Here is a 23,962-nt window from a genome sequence, read left to right on the forward strand (position 1 = left end):
AAAGCCATTCCTTCACACCAGAACGCTCGGGCAGTTTTGCTTTCTGGGACCTAGTAAGACTTTTAAAAGGAGTGCCACATGGCAAACATCTATCAATTCAATTCAAATTTATTTGTATAGCGCTTTTAACAATGGACATTGTCTCAAAGCAGCTTTACAGACATATAAAAACATAGAAAAAATAATAAAGTTTAAAGTTACTGTTTTATCCCTAGTAAGCAAGGAAGAAACCTTGAGAGGAACCAGACTCAGAAGGGAACCTCATCCTCATTTGGGTGACACTGGACAGTAAATAATGCAAAGTTCTTTCTGCAACAACAACCAAAAGCTCTTGAGGAACTAGTAGGTCAGTCTAGAGTTCATTACAGACTTAGCACGAATTCCTTCCTGTCACAACCTATCCTATTCCCATCAGGACTGAACAGTACACGTGTTGTTTCAACCCAAACATTGCAGCAAGTAAAGGTGAAGAAGCAAAGCTCTGCAACTCACCCACTTTAATACCACTGAAGAGGCCTGGAAGTTTGTGAATAAAGAACTAAACTGTCTTCCTGAAGACATAATAAGCTTGTAATGCTTCCTCGACCTGGATTTTCCACAGCATATATATCAGTTCACTAAAACTGCACACATCTGCAGTTCGGTCATAAATATTCATCCTGTATTCATATCAGCCCTACTGCATCTTTATTCATATGCAAAATTTTGTATATATTTTTTCCTCCTTTCCTGCCATGAAATCTATTTTATAATCATTTCTATTTCATTTTATTTTCAGGACACATTTTTATTTTCTGTGATTGTGTGTGAGACTAATAAAATTTCAATTGGAATTTCTTAAAAACAGATGTCAGAGGCTGTAGAAGTCTGGGTCTTGCTTTCAACTATAACTACACAAGCACAATCTTTCTCTGTGAATCAGCTCTCTATCCCTTCCTCCTTCTTAAATGTCTCATTCCTACAAACACTAAAAGAAAAAAAAAAAAGTGTAGTATTAAATTCTTACACTGCCAGGGAAGAAGGCACTGTTCTTAAACTTGCGCAGGTAAAAGGCAATGAAGAAGGTTCCTGACATGAGCACCAGGGACAGAAGGGCTGTATTGGGCTGGTTCAGTACATTCACAGGCATGTCTCGAGTTGTGCTGGAGTTGCCCGATTTCTCTAGTGTAGTGTCATTTTCTGCTGTGCTGTTGCAAGGGGTGAGAGGATGGTCTCTGAAGATCTGAAAAACAGATTAGTGAGAAGGTTGTTGATAAGGGTGCTTCAATATCCATTCATGAACAAAACAAAACTGCGTTTATCTGTAGGACTTATCGAACACCAGTTAACCTTCACAAACATTTCCTCAACTCCTCTCGTTTATGGTTTACACAGGTACTGTGATGCCTGAAAAGATTAAGGCCCACTGGAAAGAGAGTCATGAATATATAGTCAAGATTATTGGGAAAAACTTGCCCCATGTCTGAGATCTCCTGAATTGTTGTTGTAAACTTCGATAGTGTTGATTAAGTGTGTACTGAATTTTTCTGGCTAAAAAAAGTACAATAAAAATGGCCTGTTGTCTTCTTAGGTACCATCTGTCAAAATGTGGATGAGTCAGACTGCTACTCATCTGACATTCTGTGGAATTTATCATCTGACATTTTCTGGCACATTTACTCTGTGGGACTTTTTTATTCTGTGCTCTGTTGTACCTTTAATTAAAAATTTGTTTAAAAAAATAAAAAATATATATAAATAAATAAATTAATTAATTAAATCTAGATGAATGGATTAAATGAATAAATAGATAGATAATTTAATAGATAGATAGATAGATAGATAGATAATTAAATAAATAATTCTGGATATAGTTTACTCTCACACACACAAAAAAAGAGAATTTTACCTTGGCAAGCTTTGAAAACGTCTCATAGATGAAGATGAGGGAGATGAGAAAGGAGAAGATCTCCTGCGTGAAACGGGAAACGAAACGCACCAGGAAGCTTCCCTCAAAGGCCACCATGACCACCACGATAATCACCAACCAAAACCCGATCCACACCCGTCCTGTCAGGTACTCCATTCCGTAGGACGTGCAAAACTGTCACAAGTATATATGGATTAAAAGGGAAACACTCCCCAGGATAGATTTCCCAGGTTTTCTGGATGTTTCACAGTAATTTATTAATGTGCTGCTCTGTAAATCTCTAACATTTAGTTAATTACTGTTAATAGTAACTTACATTAACTAACACTAGCTAACTAAATTCCCAACCTTTAACCAAGAAAAGCCAAAGAATTCAAGATTCTATACTGTAAATAAACTAAAATTTGAAAATAGGATGAATAGAAATAATAATAAAACGTAATAGAAGGTGATGTGCAATATGTTACATGTAGTAGCGTGAAGTGCGGTTATATTACATGTAGTAACAGTAGAGAATGTGCAAGCATTACAGAGTATAAAGTGATGGAGTGAAAGTGCGGGTGAGTTATAACATGTAGTAACTGTACAAGTGCAGTGTGCAGAATGATAGTGGAGGAAATGAGCCTTTATTGAATCCTAAGGGATCTCTAAGATGGATATGTCCATGTTGAGGAGCCTGACGGCCTGAAGGGATGAAGCTCCTCCTGACTCTGGAAATCTTTAGGTCACCCCCTCAACCTGAAATTCCTACTCATTTTAACTGTAATATTCAAAACTATGACTGCAAGGCAAAAACTTCATATACAATGCTGCTTTTAGTACGTTTGAGAATGACCTAGAAAGCTGATAGCAACAACAAATACTTACAGAATAGAACGCTTCTTCAAACACTAGCAAAGGTCCAGAAAAGCCAACCACTAGAAGCGGCTGAGCTCCAAGCAGACAAAACAAAATCCCCTGGACTGCAGTGGCAACGATTAACTCAGACACACCCATCAAGCCCTCAGTTTTATCACCTGCAGGGGGTTGTACGGAAAACAAGTTAACTCATTAAGCATAACACTTACTCATGGTGACACATTATTACAGTTTCAGCATTAAGGCTCAATCAGAAACAAAGATAATGGTGTCTATAACAAAGGCAATTCTTGAGCAAGTGAATGAAGGAATAATCCCAGGCATCAACTGACCCAACAATCCTCCGAAGGTAATAGCAGGAGAGAGGGCAGCAAAGTAAATGAATATGATAGCAGCCATGCACTGAGGGTTGAGGGCATCCTTAAAGTCACTGAGGTATTTGGGGTAACGGTTGCGTGCGTCTCGTATGGCCCCACCGAACGGGCGTCCCGTCCTCCTCAGGGGGTCATCTACGGGTTTATCCGGGGGCAAAAGAGCTGCAAAAAAAAAAAAAAAAGAAAAAAAAAAGACGACAAACTAATGAGGCATAAAGATGATTACACATGTATACAAGGTCAAATGAATAATATTAGACCAAAGAGAGATTGTTTCTGTCATTAAGTATAATCATTAAGCAGGTTTCTGTTATTAAATAAAATAAAATAAAAATTCTTTGCATGTGTGAGAGAGAGAGGGAGAGAGAAATTCTGACTGCCTGCTCAGTTCCCTGACTTCTATACTGAGGATCTGATTGAGACATAGCCTGTGTGGCTGGTTCTTGCATGTACATGTCATACCCTCATCCTCTGGCCTCTTGGGTTCCTTGGCCTGTAATTTGACCTCTTGCTCGTGTCTCTTGCGCAACATCTCTCGCTGGAACCGAGCCACGGAGTACAGCAGCTCGTCGCCTCCTACCTCAGACGGAGGAAGCACGATGCTGCAGTCCAGAAAGCTGTTAATGGCTGTGAGCAGATCACTGCGCTCATCTGCTGAATATGCAGCCTCGTGAAATTGCTGTCAACACACAAGTGTAGATGGGTTGCTTAAATATATTTAAATGATAAATATATTCAGGAAAAAAATATAAACTGCAACATGACCCATGTGTTTAGTGAAACCAATATAAACACACTGTGGAATGAGAACAGTGCATGTCCACCCTGGACGTATTTACACACATTTTAGAAATAATGTGAACCAAAATCCTGTCTTCTCAAAATGATTAAGACATAAATTTTTTGGTCTTGTTTTTAAACTGCACTTTCACCGTCTGAGCCAAATTCCAAAAGATTTGTTTCCGGGCAGATGAAGTCAGTCACCCGCATGCTCTTCAGCTTACTTTGTCAGACATCAGGGTGGATATGGAGCGGCCGATCTGATGGTAGTCCATGTTAGCGATGGGTGGGCCGAGGAGGACGAACAGGAAGCGCACCGGTATCGGCACCTCCAGCACAGACTCCAGCAGCACTGCCTCCTGCAGACGCACAAAAGCCATGGACGGCTGGTCCAGGAAGTCCACCCGACCTGTGGAGGGTCACATAACATTCAGCCCGTGTTAGATAAAATCATTTCAATTCAATACAACCTCCCTAATCCACCCCATTACAGATGTTTCATTCCCGGGGTTGCCACTTGGGCCACTCTTTATAGTGGTTATAATTTATATTGCTTATATTCTGTTTTTTAAACATCTTGATTTATTCTATTTTGCTGCACATTTGTTTAACAACACAGAAAAAGCCACAGGAAAGCCTTCAGGGTGGAGGACTTGTAGCTCCTCAGTAACGTAAAAGTGTTATTTGTATTCATAAACCTGAAGACAAATTTAAAAAGGAGGCTGGTTTTACTATGCTATGCTATAACCTAAGTGAGAACTGGTGTATGGATGTTCCTCAATGGTAAATGTAACTGTAAATGGAAAAAACCCTACGTGTATTTGTTTAATAAATGACAAACCATAAGAGAATCACTTCAGGATGTTATTGGAATATAAAGAGGTTCAGGTTGGTAACAGGAACTCTCTTCATGTCACCGCGTCATTGTATGTTAATGACACGTGTCATACATTTCTCATTAAAGTCACTCACCCACGAGTACGACGGTGGCCTCTGCGTTTTCTGGGATCTTCTCCAGGAGCTTGAGCTCATGCCTGGATTTGGATTTGTGCAAGCCTAGCACTAGAGTATCTTTCTGCAGAGGCAAAGAGGATCAGTTATAATGCAGAAACACACACACATACACACACACACAGAGACAGGACTATACCTCTCGCTGTAGATCGTTCTTGTCGATATCAGTACAGTGGTGGGAGTCTAATTCGGTGTTTCCTGCTATGAGCGGGTCAGCGGCGGTAGGTTCTGGAGGGGCGACGTGGTTGTTGCTATGGTGATGAGGCATCAGTGAGGTGAGGCTGGCTGCAGAGATGTTTCTGTGGAATGAACTATGCTCCTTCCCATCGCTCGGGTGACTGAAATGAGAGAAGAGTTTCGTTCGTGCCTTGTAGCAAACTCCTGAAACCTTCACATGGTCATCTAAAGGGTTCCTGGGTTCTACTATAAATATTCATAAAATCCTCAGACGAAAATGTGTGTCCAGTTTGAAAAATTGCAAGCTTTTCCGAATATTCATATTTCTGTGATTACAAAATTCTGACATCCTAGAGGGATGGTTTGCAGTGTATTACTTCTTGGATTTTAAACGTATCTGTTTTACTATTTAGACACAGGTCCATTATGCTACTGACCAGCCTAAATGACCAGCACTTTTCAGCCATCTTTAGTCTTGAGTTTTTCAAGTAATTAATCCTTGCATGTTGTCTAGGTGGTAAGTCTCAACTGACTCCTAGATTTATGTATTTATGAATACAGTAATGATTTGTAAAGCCTTACATAATGTCTAGAGACAAAGACACAAACTTTGTCTTATATAAAAAAAACTTTAATAATAATAATGATCATCATCATCACACTTTCAGTAGCTATGACTTGTCCACTATATGACTTCAATAATATGGCTATAATGAGACTAGTGATGTTTATCAAATACATTTAGCTATTTCTAATTAGAATTTTTTTTTTTAAATAACAGGCAGGTTGACTGAGAACTATGATCCATGGTTCTATTTCTCTTAATACCTCAGTGAACTACATAATCATTCCCTTCAAATGATGGTGACTTTCCAGTGGGATTTTTTTTTTTTACATCCTAGCTCAGAAAATCCAAAAAGGGAACTGTCCAGAGAACCATTTCTGGACCCTTTGTGTGTGTGTGTCCTGACCTGTGTTTCAGCAGCAGTGCTCGGAGCACGTTGGCTCTGTCTTCTGCTCGGATCTGGTCGGAGATGATCATCTGCTCCACCACCTGATGTGCGATGCCAGGCAGTGTCCTCTGGTCCAGGTCCAGCAGCACGACACCTGCCCGTATACACGACTCTCATGATCTCAGTTCAATCTATTTGATGCTCACTGTGACCAGTCCACAGCAAGCATGCAGAAAAGTGTGCGTGTGTATGTTCACCATGTGAGATGGTCCTACGCAGCTCCAGCAGGCTGCGGAATGACAGTGAGGCGACGTGTGGTTTTCCCCAGCGGTCCGTTTCCTCCTCCACGTCCTCCTCAAACTTGATCCAGCGAGCCGTCTCTCTCCACTGCATCTCCTGATTCTTATCCATCACCAGCTCGTTCAGCTCCACGAACACCTGAGAGCAAACACACACACAATTCACACTTAAATGCTGACCGAATTATTACACATATAAACATACGTATAAAAGTTGTTTGCTTAAGTGCCATTTGATCCCAAACACAACAGAACCAATAAACACACAGTACACACATGCACATACTGTAGAGAGTCAAGAACAGATCACAGCTTTGCTTTAACCAGTTAAGTCCTTATACCCGTCCTTTAGTACAGCGCAGCATCTCATTGTCAGACCTTAAGACCAAAGGTTTACGACAATTTAGAGATGACAATCGGCCTACAAGGCATGTCTTTGGACTAGGGGAGAAAATAAGAGTACCCAGGGGAAACCCCTAAAGCACAGGGAGAACATGCACGCACGTGCACACACACACACTTTGAGTGTGTATTTTCAAATCTTGAATAAAATCACACACCTAGCTCACATCTTAACTGAGAATCGAACCCACAACACTGGTGTTTTACACATTCATTCATTACCACGGTGTTATTCTACCATGCAAGTGTTAATTTTTCACGTTTTAATCGGCTGAACCTTAGTTATACTGTATTTCCCATCAGCATCCTCATGAGATTTCACATGGAACCGGTTTATTGTTATTTGTTGAGAAATCTAATATTTCTATTTAAACTCAACGTTGTTTAAAATCTGACTGACCACAAATCTCATCAGACCAGGCCACCTTCTTTCATTGCTCCGTGATCCAGTTCTGATGTTCACATGCCCATTGTTGCACAGAGGTCAGCATGGGCGCCCTGACTGGTCTGCAGCTATGCAGATCCATACGCAACAAACTGTGATGCACTGTGTTTTCTGGCACCTTTCTATCAGAACCAGTATTAACTTCTTCAGCAGTTTGAGCAACAGTAGCTCGTCTGTTGGATCGGATCACACGGTCCAGCCTTCACTCCCCACGTGCATCAATGAGCCTTGGCCGCCCATGACCCTGTTGCCGGTTCACCACTGTTCCTTCCTTGGACCACTTTTGATAGATACTGACCAATGCAGACAGGGAACACCCCACAAGAGCTGCAGTTTTGGAGATGCTCTGATCCAGTGGTCTAGCCATCACAATTTGGCCCTTGTCAAACTCGCTCAAATCCTTACACTTGTCCATTTTTCCTGCTTCTAACACATCAACTTTGAGGACAAAATGTTCACTTGCTGCCTGATATATCCCACCCACTAACAGGTGCCATGATGAGATCATCAGTGTTACTCACTTCACCTGTCAGTGTTCATAATGTTATGCCTGTGTATATACATATTTAAGAATTACAGTTGTTTTGGGGAATTGTATAGTCATAAACGTACTATGAGTGTCATCTTAAAACACACAAACACAGGTAACACAAGCTGTGATGTTAGAAGTGAGTTTGCAAAACTAAACATGCGCAAGCCGAAGCAAAACCATTTGCGTCCCAAACCTGATGCTGCTGGACTGCGTGAGCCTTTCTGTAGTCTGCAGCGTGACGCAACAACCTCCTCTGATTTAAAAGAAACAAACAGCAGGCCAAGTAAACTAAAGTCTCCACACCTCCAGCAGTGTGCTACCTCACTCTCACTACAGCACAAAGAGTTGAGGAAAAAGCCTGCCTCTTTGTTTTACTTCCTCAATGCTAATTACAGGAGCGAGACTCACCTCGTGCGGGGTTCTGTCCAGCTTGCGGCTGCGGCCGCACGGCTCTTTGTGATCCTTGCTGATGTGAACCACTTGCCCTTTGCTGCACTTCCTGACCAGGTGACGTCGCACGCCTGGGACATCTTCAAACCGGTGACCTGAAAGAGCCAGAGTGAGTAATAACAATACAACATGACTGTGCCTGTGAAAGGTTAAATGAATAATTTATACCAGTGGTTAGGTTATGGTGATGAGATTAGCTATAAAGCGATATGCCACAGCTCTGAAAGTGTTCATGCATCTTATCTAAACTCTTACATCATTCTTCTGACGTACAAAAAAAAGCTAAAACCACGCCTCAGACTATCTTCAGAGTCAAAGTGAACTATTGTTCATGTCCCTGGTCTGGAGCACTCTCATTCTCTCTCCCTCTCACACACACACACACACACACACACACACAGACACACACACACAGAGAGAAACAATACAAATGTGACAGAAGTGTGTACAATTGGCGTGGGTAGATTCGCATGCTTACAAATTACCCAGATTCCTGAATCGCTGCCAGAGATGGTCAGATAAATTGAAAACATTGTCATTTATTCACTGACCAAATTAAAAAAAATAAAAATACAAGGCCGCAGATCAAACAAGCTTTTGTGTTAATTACAAAGACAGGTCAGATGGCAACAAGAAAACAGCAGCTGTCTCTGAGAATGGCCGAGCTGTTTGTGATCATGTCCACGTGGCCTGCGCTCACACAGAAGAGTCTGTTCCTGTTGCATGTGTATTCACCTGGTGCTTTGATCTACCTCACACACACACACACACTTACTCTTCATGCCATCCAAGTCGGCGGTGGCTAACATCTGTGCCTCGCTCTCATCAGTTGGCATGCGTTGGTAGTGAGCCAGCTCGGTGGCGGTCACATCTCCTGTGCGCCGGCGCTCTTGCAGGTCGTAGCTGCGAGCCAACCTGGAGCTGGCATCAGGAGACATGAGCGGAGGAACAGACGTTGTCCTGCCGTTGGCCTGGACGTGCACTGCGTCGCTGAAGCTGCAGAGGACAACCATACAGAGGCTTACTATTTGGAAACACTACATGTAAAGGTGAATTTGAACGAGGCAGGAGGCCAGAGCCTGCAGATGGAGGCGAGTGCAGGACCTCGACCCCGCCCGCTTCTGCGGCTGTTTTTGTTTTTCCGCGCCCACAAAATTTTCTAATGAGCTTCACTGATCATAGAAATGTTTTGCATAAACAAATAAGCCATGTCAATACTATGCGTCTCTTTTTAATAAACCGGTTACAGACTAACTCGTGCTGGGGATCGAACCCGAGCGTGGAGAAAACAGGCCAAGTGAAAGCACTTTGGAGTGGGAAAAGCGAGATGTTGCCTTTCTTAAAAAATGAATAGCGGTCATTATTAAGGCATCTTTGAACGTTTTTTTGGTTTTCTGTGTGTTTAGTATATAACAGAGATATGTTGAGTGCATCAGGTCTGATCTGACCCTTCTTAATCATGGTTTCATATTCTGTCGATACTTTGAACTTATATAACATACATTTTCATAGAATTACAGAATATAGCATTGAGTCAGCTTTTGCACTCGATCTTCGTACATGGTAGCTTTATGCTAGCCTTGTAAATGATCTATATAATCTACATGTTTGTCTGTAAACATTTTTTGCATGTTTTTGCCAATATAAATCGATACCTGATGTACATATAATGTATAATGTATATATAACTGGGACATTTACACCAGCCTTTTCTGTTTTTGGTTACACAGGAATGAAAGGAAAGCTTTGGAATAGGAAATATAGTTTAAAAAAATAAAAATCCCAGTCAGCCATGTTGAATTGTTTATTTTTTTGAAATCATCCGGTAGAAGCTGTTTTTGTATATATTTCAATTCATTTGTGCCAAAAGCACAAATCTGGAGTCTGGTTTCACAGATGTTGGCACAACAAGCCTGAATTGTTTTTTGGGATATGTTAAGCCACACCCACTCACATGGGATTAAACACATCCCGTCCCCCCACAACCTTGCCATTGGATCGTGAGAGAGCTCAGTCCCAAAGCACACTTCTAGCAATGGAGATCAGCTTGAGTGTTTATCATGAATAATTGTGTGTGTGTGTGTGTGTGTGCGTGCGTGTTGACTCACTCAGTTGTAGTGGCGTCCTCAGGGCTAGTGCTGCTCTTGTGTAGGGCTGACTCGGGGACGATAGAGAGCAGGCGAGCTGAAGTACCCAGGTTATTTTTGACCACAGCAGTGCCATTGGAGTCTTCATCACACACAAAGAACTGTGAAGGAAACACAAGGAGAGAGTCACAGATAGTCAGGATTGTATCTATGAGTGTGTAAGTGTGTGTGTGTGTTTGTATGCGTGTGTACCTGCACCGGCTCTGCCTGAGAGTCCTGATCGTTCTCAGATGTAGGTGTGGTGATGTTTCCGTCTCCATCCTGTGGGCTACAGTGGTCCTCGTCTACTTCCTCCTCTTGCTCATCCTCCTCTATAGTGGGAGCTCCACCGCTGCTGGCTGAGCCCCGCCTCCTCCCGCTCTTCCTTTTGCGCCCGCTCTTCTTCCCCCGGCTCTCGGATGGCAGCCGTTTGGATAGTGGGTGGTGGATATGCAGGGGTAAGTGGCGATGGCCTGAAAATAAAAAACATAACGTTTTTCATGTGGCTCAAGTAAATAATAACGTTGAACAAAATGACACAGATAGGATTAACACAAAACAATATTTTACAACAAATATCTTGTTTCTAATGGCTTTATAGCTAAAAGGTTGGGTTTGAAATAAAAAAATAAATGCATGAGGTGAAGAGGGAGAGACTGATTTCATCCATGTCAGAAAACTGATGATATCATGAGGAGATGGAGGAGGAGGAGGAGGTGTTGGTTTGTGTCAGTGCTCTTACCTTCTAAATCCTCCTGGTTGAAGGTGCGGTGCTGCTCATCAGGTAGGCGCTGTGCTGGGGAAAGGATCTGTTGAAAGCGCTGCACTCCTAGAGTCTTGTTCAGGTCGCCGTCATCTTCGTCGTCGATGTCGTCACCGTGCCGTCGTGGAGAAAGAGGCACGGCAGCCGGCTGAGGAGAGAGTAGAGATGAGCAGAGCGACACTTCAGACTGAGCTTCCATCCAGATCACGCTGCTTTTTCCTGCACTTTCTATTCAAGACCCAGACGCATTCGGATGCATGAAACTAAAATACAACTGAAATACACAGGTGTAATAGCCAGAACCTGAGTCTAGAGGGAGACAAAATGTCCACTTGAATCAAAATTCCAACAATTCTTTAACAGCATGAAAGCATTTCAAGAAGAAAAACACATCTGTGCAACTGTATACATCCAGAAAAAATGTGCAAGTTCCTTCACATAGCTGTATTTCTCTGCACAGATGAAGCTCACTCTTAAAATGGCTCTCTGTGTGAAGATACTTCACACGTTATTTTAGGAACTCAGGAGCTCCTTAAAGCTGCCTTCTCTGACAGTCCAGACAGAGCGTGACTCAGCACACTGACTGAATATTTTAGGAATGCTTGCGCAGAGGACAGAGAGGCGGTCACGACGCTTGCATCGATTTACCTTGAAGCACAGAAAAGAGCAGAGTGTGGAGTAAAAGCTGTCTTTACTTTTAAGGCATTCGGGGTTTCGCTCTGGATGCACTTTCATTGATGATATCAATTCATTAGCTAGCTGTGAACGAATCCTTAAATGATGCTTTAAATGATGTAGGAAGTGCCTCCAATCACTCTTCTAGACCTTGATATTTGACGACGTGTGATAAAACATTCTGTTTCCTCTGTGACGGCTGCTCGTGATAAAAAGATGAGAGGGATAAAATTTAATACCAAGCAGTAACTTGACAAGAAAACTATTACAGCTGAGCAATGCTCACAAGGTCTCATCGTCTTAATAATAACAACAACGATGTAGGGCAAACTGTTTTACACACACACACACACACACACACACACACACACACACAGAGGCAGATAGACTGTTGCTTTCCTAATGCCCTGCTATGTTCACGCCATGTTCCCTACAAAAACACAAACATGATAAATCAGAAACCCTTTCTCAAACCAAAAGTCATCAGGCCTTTGTGTCATTTCTATTGTCTATCCTCGGATTGGACGTTGTGTGCTTAGTCTATCTACTTTTTAGTTTCTCCTCCAAAAGACATTCTGGGGGTGGGGACTAGTTCAAGTAATTGCTCTAATTCATTTTATCCACATGCACCTTTTCAATCACTGCTGACACAATGGGCTGAAAAATCTCAGAGCTTTTTACTGTCTCGGAGCGTTTTACTGGGGCGGTGGTAGCTCAAATGGTTTCATGTTGATCGGAAAATCGGTGTTCAAGCCCCAGCACCGTCAAGCTGCCACCGTTGGCCCCTGGAACAAGGCCCTCAACCCACCCTGCCCCTGGGGTGCTGTATCATGGCTGACCGTGCACTCCCTCCAAGGATGAGATATATGAAGACAGAATTTCACTGTGCAGTAATGTATACGTGACAAATAAAGTCTGCTTACCTTAACACTGTCATGAGATACAGCCATCGCTGGCAGACTCTACAGTCTGAGCTAGAAAGAGTTCAGCCCCAGCCTCATTTCTTCATACTATGTGTATTTTTATTAAAAGCAGTGGCAATGCTGTTCAGCTCACTTCCACCGAAATAATAATAATCCACTCTGAGACATCAACAGCTAAAATCCTGATGTGGATACTCAGAACTGTGTGTTTGTCTTTGACAGAATTGGGGGGCGTCTTGTCCATTTCTACCAGCCTCTCTGGTGTTTAATGGAGCCTGTTAGTAATGCATCATTATTACAGATCATTAACAAACACATCAGACAAAATGTCCAGTGGAGATTTGTCCAGGGAGTTCATTAATCTGGCAAAAGAAGGTATTGGAGGAGAAAAAAAAAAAACAAAAACACAAACCCTCTATAGCCCTGTAGCCATTCTCAGGTCTATAGCTATAAACGTGATTAGACGAAATCTAACTGAAGATCTGCTACAGAATCCGATTCAGGTTTCACTGAACTACTGGCACTGCTACAATACTTTTTTCCAAGAACACAGCTTTACAGGGTCTGCATCCGGACCACATTCCGGACCGGCTGATGACCCCTGGTTCTAAAGAAACAAACACTGACCTGGCACTGAGCAGCCATACAGTTCTCGCCGTTTCGGTGGTGTTTTTCAAAAGGTTCCCTCACCTTCGCACCTCAATCCAACAGCACAAAGATCCAGGATTGGGTTACTCTTTCCCACAGGAACTCTGCTGCTTCAGTGTTGTTTTGGACACTATTTTAATATCGGACACAAAGCTCACCCTAATCGAGGCGAGATCGTGTAGCTGAATTGCGTGATCGCGTTACTCTAGAGACAACAGCCTCGGTGAAAACGTGCTGCTGAAGCCTTTTCTTCCCGTGGCCTTTATTACAGCTACTGACCTTCAGAGTAATCTTTTGAGATCACGTGCTAGGAAGGTCTTTTAAAAACGAAATGGCGTCAGTCAGGAAGTCGTCCCGGTCAGGAGCGATTACAGCACAGGCTGTCTCCTCTGACACTGGTCACTCCTGTAACTTGACAGATAAGGAAAGAGTGATCTTATTCCTGATCCTTAGACCCTGATGTTAAAAGAAGCAAGAGACCCAAAAAAAAGCATGATGGGTACATCCTGTTATGTGGAAGATTTCAAATTGTTAAAGGATCTGGATAGCATGTATAAATGACCCAACGTCCTACATAAAAAAAAAAATTCATATTAGATGTGGTTGCATTTAATGTTCATTTCTTTTTTATGATGTCCTGGTTAAATCAAGGTGGTGCTGTGGTCCGTCCCACAAATTAGGGGCAATTTAGCCTAACCGGTCCAACAGGAGAACATGCAAAACTCCAAAGAGAGTAACCTGAGCTCAGGATCAAACCCTGGAACCGTGAGGTGTTGACGCTGCCCACTGCACTATTGTGCTTGACCTGTCCATCTCACAAATCTCTTAGGATTTACTTCACTGTTGTCTACATGTGATATAACTACACATCATGCTACTATATGTAAGTATAAGCACTTTTTAAACTGTTCTCAAATAAGTAAACAGGAAGTAGTCTTGATTATATTCTATTCTATCATACCAAAATTTGGGGTTAAATTACAGCTGATCTCTCTTTGAAACCGGTCATCGAGGGATGACATCATTTAAAGTTCGTGGGTTGAGTCTGTTGTTGACGTTTTGCAACATGCTCTAACTCTCACCTTGAAGCCGAGCGAGTTCATGACGTCATGCCGAACTGCTGGAAGTCAGGAACCTGACTAAATCCCTGATATCAGAGCACAGCTTATAAACACGCTAGACCATATTGTCCGCTGATGTTCTATATGATGGCCTTGATTATCGACTAGCCACATAAGCACGACTGCCCAGACGCGTCCTGTGGCTGCAAGACTTCGGTGCGGTAATCAGTGACAGGCTCTGGAAACACCCACATGGTTTCTGTACATAATTAACATGGAGAGTTTAACAGGCTGAAAGACAGTGAGGCATTTATATATTTATATATCGTGACCTGAGGATAATACGGTTCTCTTTTCTTGTTAACTCAAAGAGAACCGACTATAATACTACGATGATGATAATGATATTTATATAACTAGATAAATATCAAGACAGATAAGTTATAGCTGTGTTGCGTGAAAATCGTGAAAAGATTTTTCCAAAGAGCATGTCTTTTAAATCTCTCAGCAGCGTATTTGACGTATGATGTAATGATAAGTCCTTCAGCAGGAAATTAACGTCTGGGAAATTGACCGCGTGTGCACAAGTGCCCTTATCACCATGGTAACAAGCAAGCTTTTTTTGCTTTCAATCCTGGATGAAACTAAGGAACGGACGGCCAGTTGTTTCAGAGAGAGAGAAAGAGAGAAAAGATCAAAAAAAAATTTTTTGAGAGAAAGAGAGACACTTCTGTCAAGCATTCGAGACACAAATATGCACGACATACACCATACACACACTCCTGGTGCTACGCCCAGCGATTACACGAGCTAAACCAAAGCCGGTTTTAATAAGTAAAGCTGTGCTGGAATGCTGGGGTGTAGCAGTTGTACCACGGCTTGTCACCTAACCTAATGTTTGTCACTAGGGCAACTGATGTTTGTCAGTAGGGCAGCTTTGAGGAGCTTTTACATTCAGGCTGTCTTCATGTTACCAGGCTGAAGTGACGCAAATACTGTCTTTGTCTCTTTTACAAGTCTGGTTGGTCACAAAGGTCAGATGAGATGCTTATCTGACCTACAGTCTGCAACCATACAGCTGTATTAATAACAATACACAACACTCTAGCCTCTCAACCTGCTTGAGGCTATTCCAGTTAACTGTCCTATAGGATCCAGCATGCAGATTAGCAGCTTGTTATAAGTGACTGACCTTTCATTCAGCTTTGTTTAAGGTAATATTGACATCTAATATTTACAAGTTTCTCAAAAACACCACACAAGCTCTGAAACTTGCAACATGTTTCCTGTTTTTCACAGGAAACAAGCATATCACACATATTTCCAATATAAGGACATTATCCACCCCATAATCCACCCTTCACTCCCCTTTAATACATGAAACAAGAAAAACTGCCCTGTACATCTTACACACGCTCCCTGCACTCACACTTTGCGGAAATCTATTAGGATATCCTTTTTTGATGGTTTGCTTTACATATTGTTGGCGGCAGCAGAGTATTTTTAAACTCACCCAATCTGGCAACCCTACCATTAACTCTCCTCCTATGGGCCTATAAAAGCAGTGTGTTATAGTTTACCATTTTTAAACCTTAATTACTAAGCTATATAGAGAACAGTCACGCAAAAGAAGAAGTTATTATTTTGACCAAGTAGTGTCTGAAACATCTGTCTAAGAAATTGATGTGCGCATGCAGATGTGGCTTACATGAGAGGTTTTAAATGGCAGCTGTCAAGACAGATGGATATGAACTGAGCAAAAAAACAAAAAGCTAAATAGTACAGAGAAGCTTGTAATGTGAAGAACATAAGTGCAGAGAAATATCATTAGGACTCTTGTTTCCACTGTTTCGGGGTCCAGTTACATCCTTCCTTTACATCTGTCTGCTGTAATAATGTTCAAATGAAATTGAAATAATGCTGACCTGGCTCCCGGGTGGTGCAACACAACAACTTATGACCTACTGTTTAAATGCCAACACCACTACAGCACATCCACACTATCAGGGGTGAGGGATTTATACTCACACTCTCTCTCTCCTTTCTGCCCCACATCTGTCCCACTCTCTCTTTCTTTCTCTTTCTGCCCCAGTCTGTCCCCCATCTCTCTCTCCCTCTCTGCCCCCCTGCTCTATGTCCCTCTTTCTCTGTCCCCTGCTCTCTCTCCATGCTCTCTGTCTCTGTCCCCCTGCTCTCTCTCTCTCTCTCCCTCTCTCTCTGTCTGTCTGTCTTTCTGCTCTCTCCGTCTCTCTCTGTCTGTCTTTCTGCTCTCTCCGTCTCTCTGTGTCCCCATGCTCTCTCTCTGTCCCCATGTACTCTCTCTCTCTCTCTCTCCCCCTGCACGCTGTCTCTCTATCTCTCTCTCTCTGTCCCCCTGCTCTCTCTCTCTCTGTCTGTCTGTCTGTCCTTCTGCTCTCTCTGTCTCTCTCTCCTTCTCTCTGTGTCCCCATGCTCTCTCTGTCTCCATGCACTCTCTCTCTCTCCCCCTGTTCTCTCCATCCTTCTGCTCTCTCTATCTCTCTCTCTGTCCTTCTGCTCTCTCTCTCTGTCCTTCTGCTCTCTCTCTCTGTCCTTCTGCTCTCTCTCTCTGTCCCCCTGCTCTCTCTCCCTCTCTCTCCGTCGGTCTGTCTTTCTGCTCTCTCCGTCTCTCTCTGTCTGTCTGTCTTTCTGCTCTCTCCGTCTCTCTCTCTCCCCCCGTCTCTGTGTCCCCATGCTCTCCCTCTGTCCCCATGTACTCTCTCTCTCTCTCTCTCTCCCCCTGCACGCTGTCTCTCTCTCTCTCTCCCCCTGCTCTCTCCATCCTTCTGCTCTCTCTATCCTTCTGCTCTCTCTATCTCTCTCTCTGTCCTTCTGCTCTCTCTCTCTGTCTGTCCTTCTGCTCTCTCTCTCTCTGTCCCCCTGCTCTCTCTCTCTGTCCCCCTGCTCTCTCTCTCTGTCCCCCTGCTCTCTCTCTCCCTCTCTCTCCGTCGGTCTGTCTTTCTGCTCTCTCCGTCTCTCTCTGTCTGTCTGTCTTTCTGCTCTCTCCGTCTCTCTCTGTCTGTCTGTCTTTCTGCTCTCTCCGTCTCTCTCTGTCTGTCTGTCTTTCTGCTCTCTCCGTCTCTCTCTGTCTGTCTGTCTTTCTGCTCTCTCCGTCTCTCTCTCTCCCCGTCTCTGTGTCCCCATGCTCTCTCTCTGTCCCCATGTACTCTCTCTCTCTCTCTCTCTCTCTCCCCCTGCACGCTGTCTCTCTATCTCTCTCTGTCCCCCTGCTCTCTCTCTCTGTCCCCCTGCTCTCTCTCTCTGTCCCCCTGCTCTCTCTCTCTGTCCCCCTGCTCTCTCTCTCTGTCCCCCTGCTCTCTCTCTCTGTCCCCCTGCTCTCTCTCTCTGTCCCCCTGCTCTCTCTCTCTGTCCCCCTGCTCTCTCTCTCTGTCCTTCTACTCTCTCTCTCTGTCCTTCTGCTCTCTCTCTCTGTCCTTCTGCTCTCTCTCTCTGTCCTTCTGCTCTCTCTCTCTGTCCTTCTGCTCTCTCTCTCTGTCCTTCTGCTCTCTCTCTCTGTCCTTCTGCTCTCTCTGTCTCTCTCTCTGTGTTCGAGCTCTCTCTCTCTCCCCATGCTCTGTCTCTCTATCTCCATCTTTCCCCCTTCTCTCTGTGTCCCCATGATCTCTCTCTGTCCCCATGCACTCTCTCTCTCTGTCTCATCTGTGAGCTCTTGTATACAAAAGACAGCAGACAGCAGTTTCCTCGAGAGTGTTACACTGCCACGTGACAGAGCATAAACAGCGATGTGTACAGGTGTGCTAGGCTGGCTTGACGTGTCTCAGCATGTTCACCCTCCAAGTTTGGCATTGTTGTGTGATCAATGAGAATGGGCTGTGGGTGGGAAGTGGTGGATGACCAAATTGAGGGGCAAAATGTAGAAAAATCTAAAAGACTTTTCTGACATAACTTATAGAATTATTCCATCGATTATCCCTGATTTCTAAGAGATAATTCACATTACATAAATCTGTGCTTGAACCTTAAGGGATAATTAAAGAGGCAATTTCCTGTTTAAGTAGCTGGATCCGTGGTTAAACATCCCAAGGCCTTTGAACTGTTGCTATGCTACTATCAACACACTGTTTGAAATGACAGTGACCACAACAGATGGTCAGTATTTGTCCAAATATCTTTCTGTAAACTTAAAAGAGGGTAAATCGGCACAGGACGGTTGTGTAACTGCCTGAATGATACTTACAAAGTGTCCAGCTAGTCCTGCAGTGGCACTGGCATCTCCAATGTCCTGAGAGTCGCCCATGGCTTGGTGTGCTGTGTGCGTCTTTACGTTTGTGCGTTAGCCTTTTTCTCTTTTGCTCAGACTCAGCTGGGAGGTTTCGGACAGCATAACCTGAAAAGAACGTCAACAACACCTGATGAATTAAACGTTCGAAATAAGAGATTTGTTGGCTTTATTCAAAGAAAACCTGTGTTCCTATAACAGGGAACATGAGAATCTATATAGGGACATAAAAAATGTCTGTTCTTCCCCCAAAACAAAAAGAGCTCATCATTGCCTAAAACCTTGAAAAAGAAAGCACGATGAGGGCTTGGAGGTTAAATGTGTGATTTTTGCTTGCATTCTGGGTAACGGGGTGGTTTGAAATCTCATATTCAGTTCTCTCCATGTTACCTGTTTGGACAGGATACATGCCATCGGTCAAAGGTAGAAAAGGACACAGCTAATCTCAGAGAGATCAGACTGATTAAAAGGGCAAAAGGATTCCTAGACATTTTGCGGGAAAGAAAAACTATGACTGCAGGCTGCTGAATCAACCCACGCTCTACAAGTAGTTGCATCACATGGCTCAGCATTTCTTTGTCTTTGAAGCTGAGCAGCTATAAAACCTGCTCTGAGCTCAGAGCTAAGCAAACAGCACCAACAAAGAGAAAGCAGAAGAATGAAGACATGCAAAAAGCCTGGTGCGCTCTTACTGTAGCTTTCGAACACATCAAACATGCAGGTATTTAGGTACAAAGAGACTCAGGACACAAACAATAGAGGTCACCAGAGCAGGTAAACCTGGAAAGTGCAGTCAGACACACAGCTGATGTTTTACTGTAAGATCTAATCGACTACAAATCATCTTCCGTACCATGTTTGATGATGCTCTATCGTACAGGGTTAAATGGTGATAAACACACCAGCAGGTGGATCCTTTAAGGATATACGGTGATTTAAAGGAGATTGAAAAGTTTCAAGCTCATTATATAATCCCTGGAGACGTGTTCGGACGCAGACCGGCACCAAACTGCTTAATCATCAAACCGCTCAGCTTGGCGAAACGCGATTATTAGAAATTAACAGAAGCATTTCTAACTGAGAAAAATCTCGCTTTTCACCACTTCGGAAATCTCCGGCCTGTAACCCGAAGAGTGTCTACAGCGCAACACTTCCTAATCCACTTCCTCTAACTCTCGCCTGAGAGACCCTGCTTCGTGTCCTCAAGGCAGATGGCGCGCAACAATTACGCTACTGAAGAACACGGTTTCGTTTCCTCATTTAGTTTCTCTTGAACAGAGTCATTATGACCACGAATCTATAGAGATGACGACGTAGTGAAAGAGATTTTTTTCCTCTGATATGGAGGAGGAAACAGATTCAGTAAGTAAGTTGTCGTTGAGCCTTATTACTGAAATTGGTGTGCGCTTAAATGTAAGGAAAGTATGAATCTTCTGTGGAGATGGTATCCAGAAACCTGTGAGGAAAACCACTCCAAGAGGAATGTTAATGACGACAAAAATCCCCAGGAAAATCAGCATGTCAGTAGCACTCTGGTCAGCCAAGAAGTAGAATCTGAGGCTACAATGCACGCAGACTCACCCAAACTGAACAAAGATCATTTTTTCCATCTTCAAATGTCCAGTTTAGGTCATTCTGAGCCCACTGTATCCTGAGATACTTGGTCTTGGTGGAAGCTGATGTGGTTTCTGCTGCCTCAGTGTTCAGTGTGTTGTGCACGCTGAGATGCTTCTCTGCTCACCGTAGTTGAATATTTGAGTTACTCTAGCCTTCCTTTCAGCTCAATTCAATCTGATCATTCTCCTCTGTGTTTCGTCCTGCAGAACTGATACTGAAATCAAGCATTAAATCCTCCAGCTACAGCTCAAGAGCTTCAATTAAAGCTCACATCAAACATCAAAATGACACGGCACGGCTGTTGGTTCCAGACATGCTTTTCTGAGTCTTTCACGAACTGGGAGAAATTTCAGGCACAACTAGAGAATGAATGAAACAAAAAACAAACCAGGCAGTGAGCATCTGCACTCGGTTGATCAGACTGATGAGAAAGGACAGATGGAGAAGAATGATCAGACTGATTTGATCTACCAGGAAGGCTACAGTAACTCAAATAAGCACTCTTTACATTCGTGGTGAGCAGAAAAGCATAGAAACTTTTCATAAGTCAGGAAGATCTGTTAATATTTCTCAGTCCAACAGAAAACAGTATCTGATGGGAGCTGCCACCACATTGAATAAGTGCATGAATGTTCCTAATAAAGTGGCCTCTGTGGTTGTTAGGAACATTATTAACATTTATTATTAATAATTAATAAATAAATATCATTTATCTTTCATTAAAAAAACAAAACAAAAAAACATCCCCAGTTCAGTTAAATAGAAAGATTGTAACATATTTAAAAATAAAATAAAAATAAATTCATTTAAATAAATAAATAAATAAATAAATAAATAAATAAATAAGCACCACTTATAGAAGGCAGGAAGCACATTTAAATAGCCAAGTATTTACACATCTCTCTCTACTTCTGTTTTTTAACCCGTTATTATGCAACAAATTCTAAAGTAAATACGATTGCTGTAACTCTCATGTGCAGATCATACCAAAAAAAAAAAGCTGAATCATCCATAGCTCTCAGGACAAGCCAAAGTCACTGCTGGTTAGATTTCCTGTGTAACAGCAGAGTCTATTCTCGCTGCCAGTCTGGGACCTGCAATGCGATTGAGGACGAGAGAGTCACATTCCTCACACTCACAGCCCCGAATCAAAGCTGCTTTAACCTGGCAAAGAGGTCCGACCCGAGACGTGGCTGCAGCTGCTCGACTATTTTTGTCAGCGGCTTTCGCTGGCGAAAAGAAGCATAATTCATATCAAGAGGCGCAGGAAACATTCTGCGAGTCCGGAAGAGCTGTTAGTGTTTTAGAAAAGTTTGACAGGAATATTTAGCTTATTTCTGGTAAAGCTGAAAGAAGAAACGCACCCTGAGGCAACACATCACACCAGCCTGTGGAAATGTAATGAGAGACATGCTGATAGAGACAGAGACAGAGACAATGACAATGGCAGAGACAATGACAGAGACACTGACAAAGTCATTGACACTGACAGACAGAGGCACTTACACACAGAAACAGAGACAATGACACAGACACACTGACAGAGAGAAATAGAGGCAGACAGAGACACAGAGAGACAGAGACAGTCTGTCATAAAAATCACACCATCAGCACAGAAATCGACACTTTATCACTCCCAGACAGAGAAGAAAGAAAAACATGTCCCGCTCACCTTTAAGTGCTTACTGCAGGGAGCCTACAGCCACAGCGGTCATTGTAGTGCGACGGCAAGCCTACTGTAATCCCGTCCGGGCATGGAGCAAGAGAGAAAAAGCAAGAGGTGGGGCAGATGGAGAGGAAAAAAGAATGTGATTGGAGAGTAGTGGTGTTTTCCCCGTCTCGTGTCAAGCCCTACCCCTACACATTATCCCCACATTCCCACACTCAACCCCTATCATTCTGACACACATGCACATGCACACTGTTCACTCCTCCCACCCATGCAGACACACACTTAGGCTTCCTCATTCTGACAGACATGTGACTACATGACTCGGCTCTGGGCTTTAAACTCTTAAAATCTCTCCTTCTCTTTGTACGCCCGCCCACGCACCCTCACACAAAACACACACGATCCTGATGTCAGGTCTGATCCTTGAGGCTCCGTCCATGCATGTACACACACTTTCCCTGAACTGTGCACAAAAGACAGGGTGGTACAAAGTATAGCTGCCGGCACAAAGCACTGAACCTGATCCTTCCTGTGTTGATGTCGAATTAATTTAGGAGCATCTAGGAAGAGTACAAGTGGATCAGCATGAATTTGAACTCTCTCTCTCTTTCCAGTTGTCTTCATTTTATTACGTTCAGTGTACTACAATCCTAGATTATCCTATTTAACCCAGGCGTCTAGCGGAACATCACGTCTGATTATTCTCTAACGATTGTGCTGAAAGTTCCAAGGATGGTACTCGATGTTCACCATATTTAGAAGGATCAAGCTCTTATCTGCAGAACTTATCGAGAAACCCAGTGAAAGGACAGAAAGCAGCAGTGTCCTGAAGAAGATGGCTTTTTTAAAATTAAATAAACAAATAAAAAAAGACGTCATTTCAGTACTTGTTCTAACATTTCGATCTTGATAATTCAGTTTTTATACAATCTAGGGCTTGGTACAAAGTGATTCTTGATTAGAATAAATCAGGAATAACAACTATCAAACAGGGCATTATAAAAATGGGCATTACAATAAATTTATACACCAACCAGGCATAACATTATGATCACCTGCCTAATATTGTGTTGGTCCCCCTTTTGCTGCCAAAACAGCTCTGACCCATCATGCACTGTGTATTCTGACACCTTTCTATCAGAACCAGCATTAACTTCTTCAGCAATTTGAGCAACAGTAGCTCGTCTGTTGGATCGGATCACACGTACATCACTGAGCCTTGGCCGCCCATGATCCTGTCGCCGGTTCACCACTGTTCCTTCCTTGGACCACTTTTGATAGATACTGACCACTGCAGACCGGGAACACCCCACAAGAGCTGCAGTTTTGGAGATGCTCTGATCCAGTGGTCTAGCCATCACAATTTGGCCCTTGTCAAACTCGCTCAAATCCTTACACTTGTCCATTTTTCCTGCTTCTAATACATCAACTTTGAAGACAAAATGTTCACTTGCTGCCTAATATATCCCACCCACTAACAGGAGCCATGATGAGGAGATAATCAGTGATATTCACTTCACCTCTCAGTGTTCATAATGTTATCATAATGTGATCGGTGTATATTTATAATATATTTATGTTTTATTCCCTATACAATCCTCATCATTCATCAACTAGCTTGACTCTCGCTGAGGCTTGCAGTTGTGTCACTTCACTGTAGCTCTAGGTGGTTTTAATTCACAGAAACATAATTGTTCAACTTCTCTTTTAGTTACCACCCAATGGTCAATAACTAACTTTGCGGACTGCATGCACGAACGCTTTCTCACTCATGTGACCCAGTGGTGGAAGACTGGCAGATCTCAGCCCTGAACGCTGTTTAACCTTAGACAAAATTCTATGAAATTAAAAAGAGGGATGAATTAAGATCTTTATGTGATGGATAAAAACGTGTACTTAAATAGAGCAATATTCTTAAACATGGTGGACACCATTTTAAGGAACGACTTACATTTATCTCATTTATACAACTGAGCAGTTGAAGGTTAAGGGTCTTTGCTCAAGACCACAGCGGTGGCAGCTTAGT

General features: G+C 42.9%; 1 protein-coding gene across 5 annotated transcripts in view; it reads right to left on the reverse strand.

The window, feature by feature from the left end:
- slc4a2a (solute carrier family 4 member 2a) overlaps positions 1-23,962 on the reverse strand; it is a 37,591-nt gene that overhangs the window by 6,543 nt on the left and 7,086 nt on the right. For 3 of the 5 annotated variants that reach the window (XM_058394765.1, XM_058394767.1, XM_058394770.1), the window contains exons 2-18: positions 21,937-22,000; positions 18,606-18,755; positions 11,062-11,230; positions 10,533-10,792; positions 10,302-10,441; positions 8,969-9,189; positions 8,152-8,288; positions 6,323-6,503; positions 6,084-6,219; positions 5,072-5,273; positions 4,894-4,996; positions 4,146-4,330; positions 3,604-3,820; positions 3,100-3,303; positions 2,777-2,925; positions 1,889-2,083; positions 1,007-1,222 (exon numbers count right to left, since the gene is read on the reverse strand). In XM_058394765.1, the coding sequence (XP_058250748.1) occupies positions 1,007-1,222; positions 1,889-2,083; positions 2,777-2,925; positions 3,100-3,303; positions 3,604-3,820; positions 4,146-4,330; positions 4,894-4,996; positions 5,072-5,273; positions 6,084-6,219; positions 6,323-6,503; positions 8,152-8,288; positions 8,969-9,189; positions 10,302-10,441; positions 10,533-10,792; positions 11,062-11,230; positions 18,606-18,665 (2,775 nt within the window). In that variant the 5' untranslated portion in view covers positions 18,666-18,755; positions 21,937-22,000. The remainder of the gene's footprint in view (positions 1-1,006; positions 1,223-1,888; positions 2,084-2,776; positions 2,926-3,099; positions 3,304-3,603; positions 3,821-4,145; positions 4,331-4,893; positions 4,997-5,071; positions 5,274-6,083; positions 6,220-6,322; positions 6,504-8,151; positions 8,289-8,968; positions 9,190-10,301; positions 10,442-10,532; positions 10,793-11,061; positions 11,231-18,605; positions 18,756-21,936; positions 22,001-23,962) is intronic. The other 2 variants (XM_058394766.1, XM_058394768.1) reach the window with 1 other exon arrangement.

The sequence above is a fragment of the Hemibagrus wyckioides genome, linkage group LG07, assembly GCF_019097595.1.
Source record: "Hemibagrus wyckioides isolate EC202008001 linkage group LG07, SWU_Hwy_1.0, whole genome shotgun sequence".
In the NCBI taxonomy this organism is placed as follows: Eukaryota; Metazoa; Chordata; class Actinopteri; order Siluriformes; family Bagridae; genus Hemibagrus; species Hemibagrus wyckioides.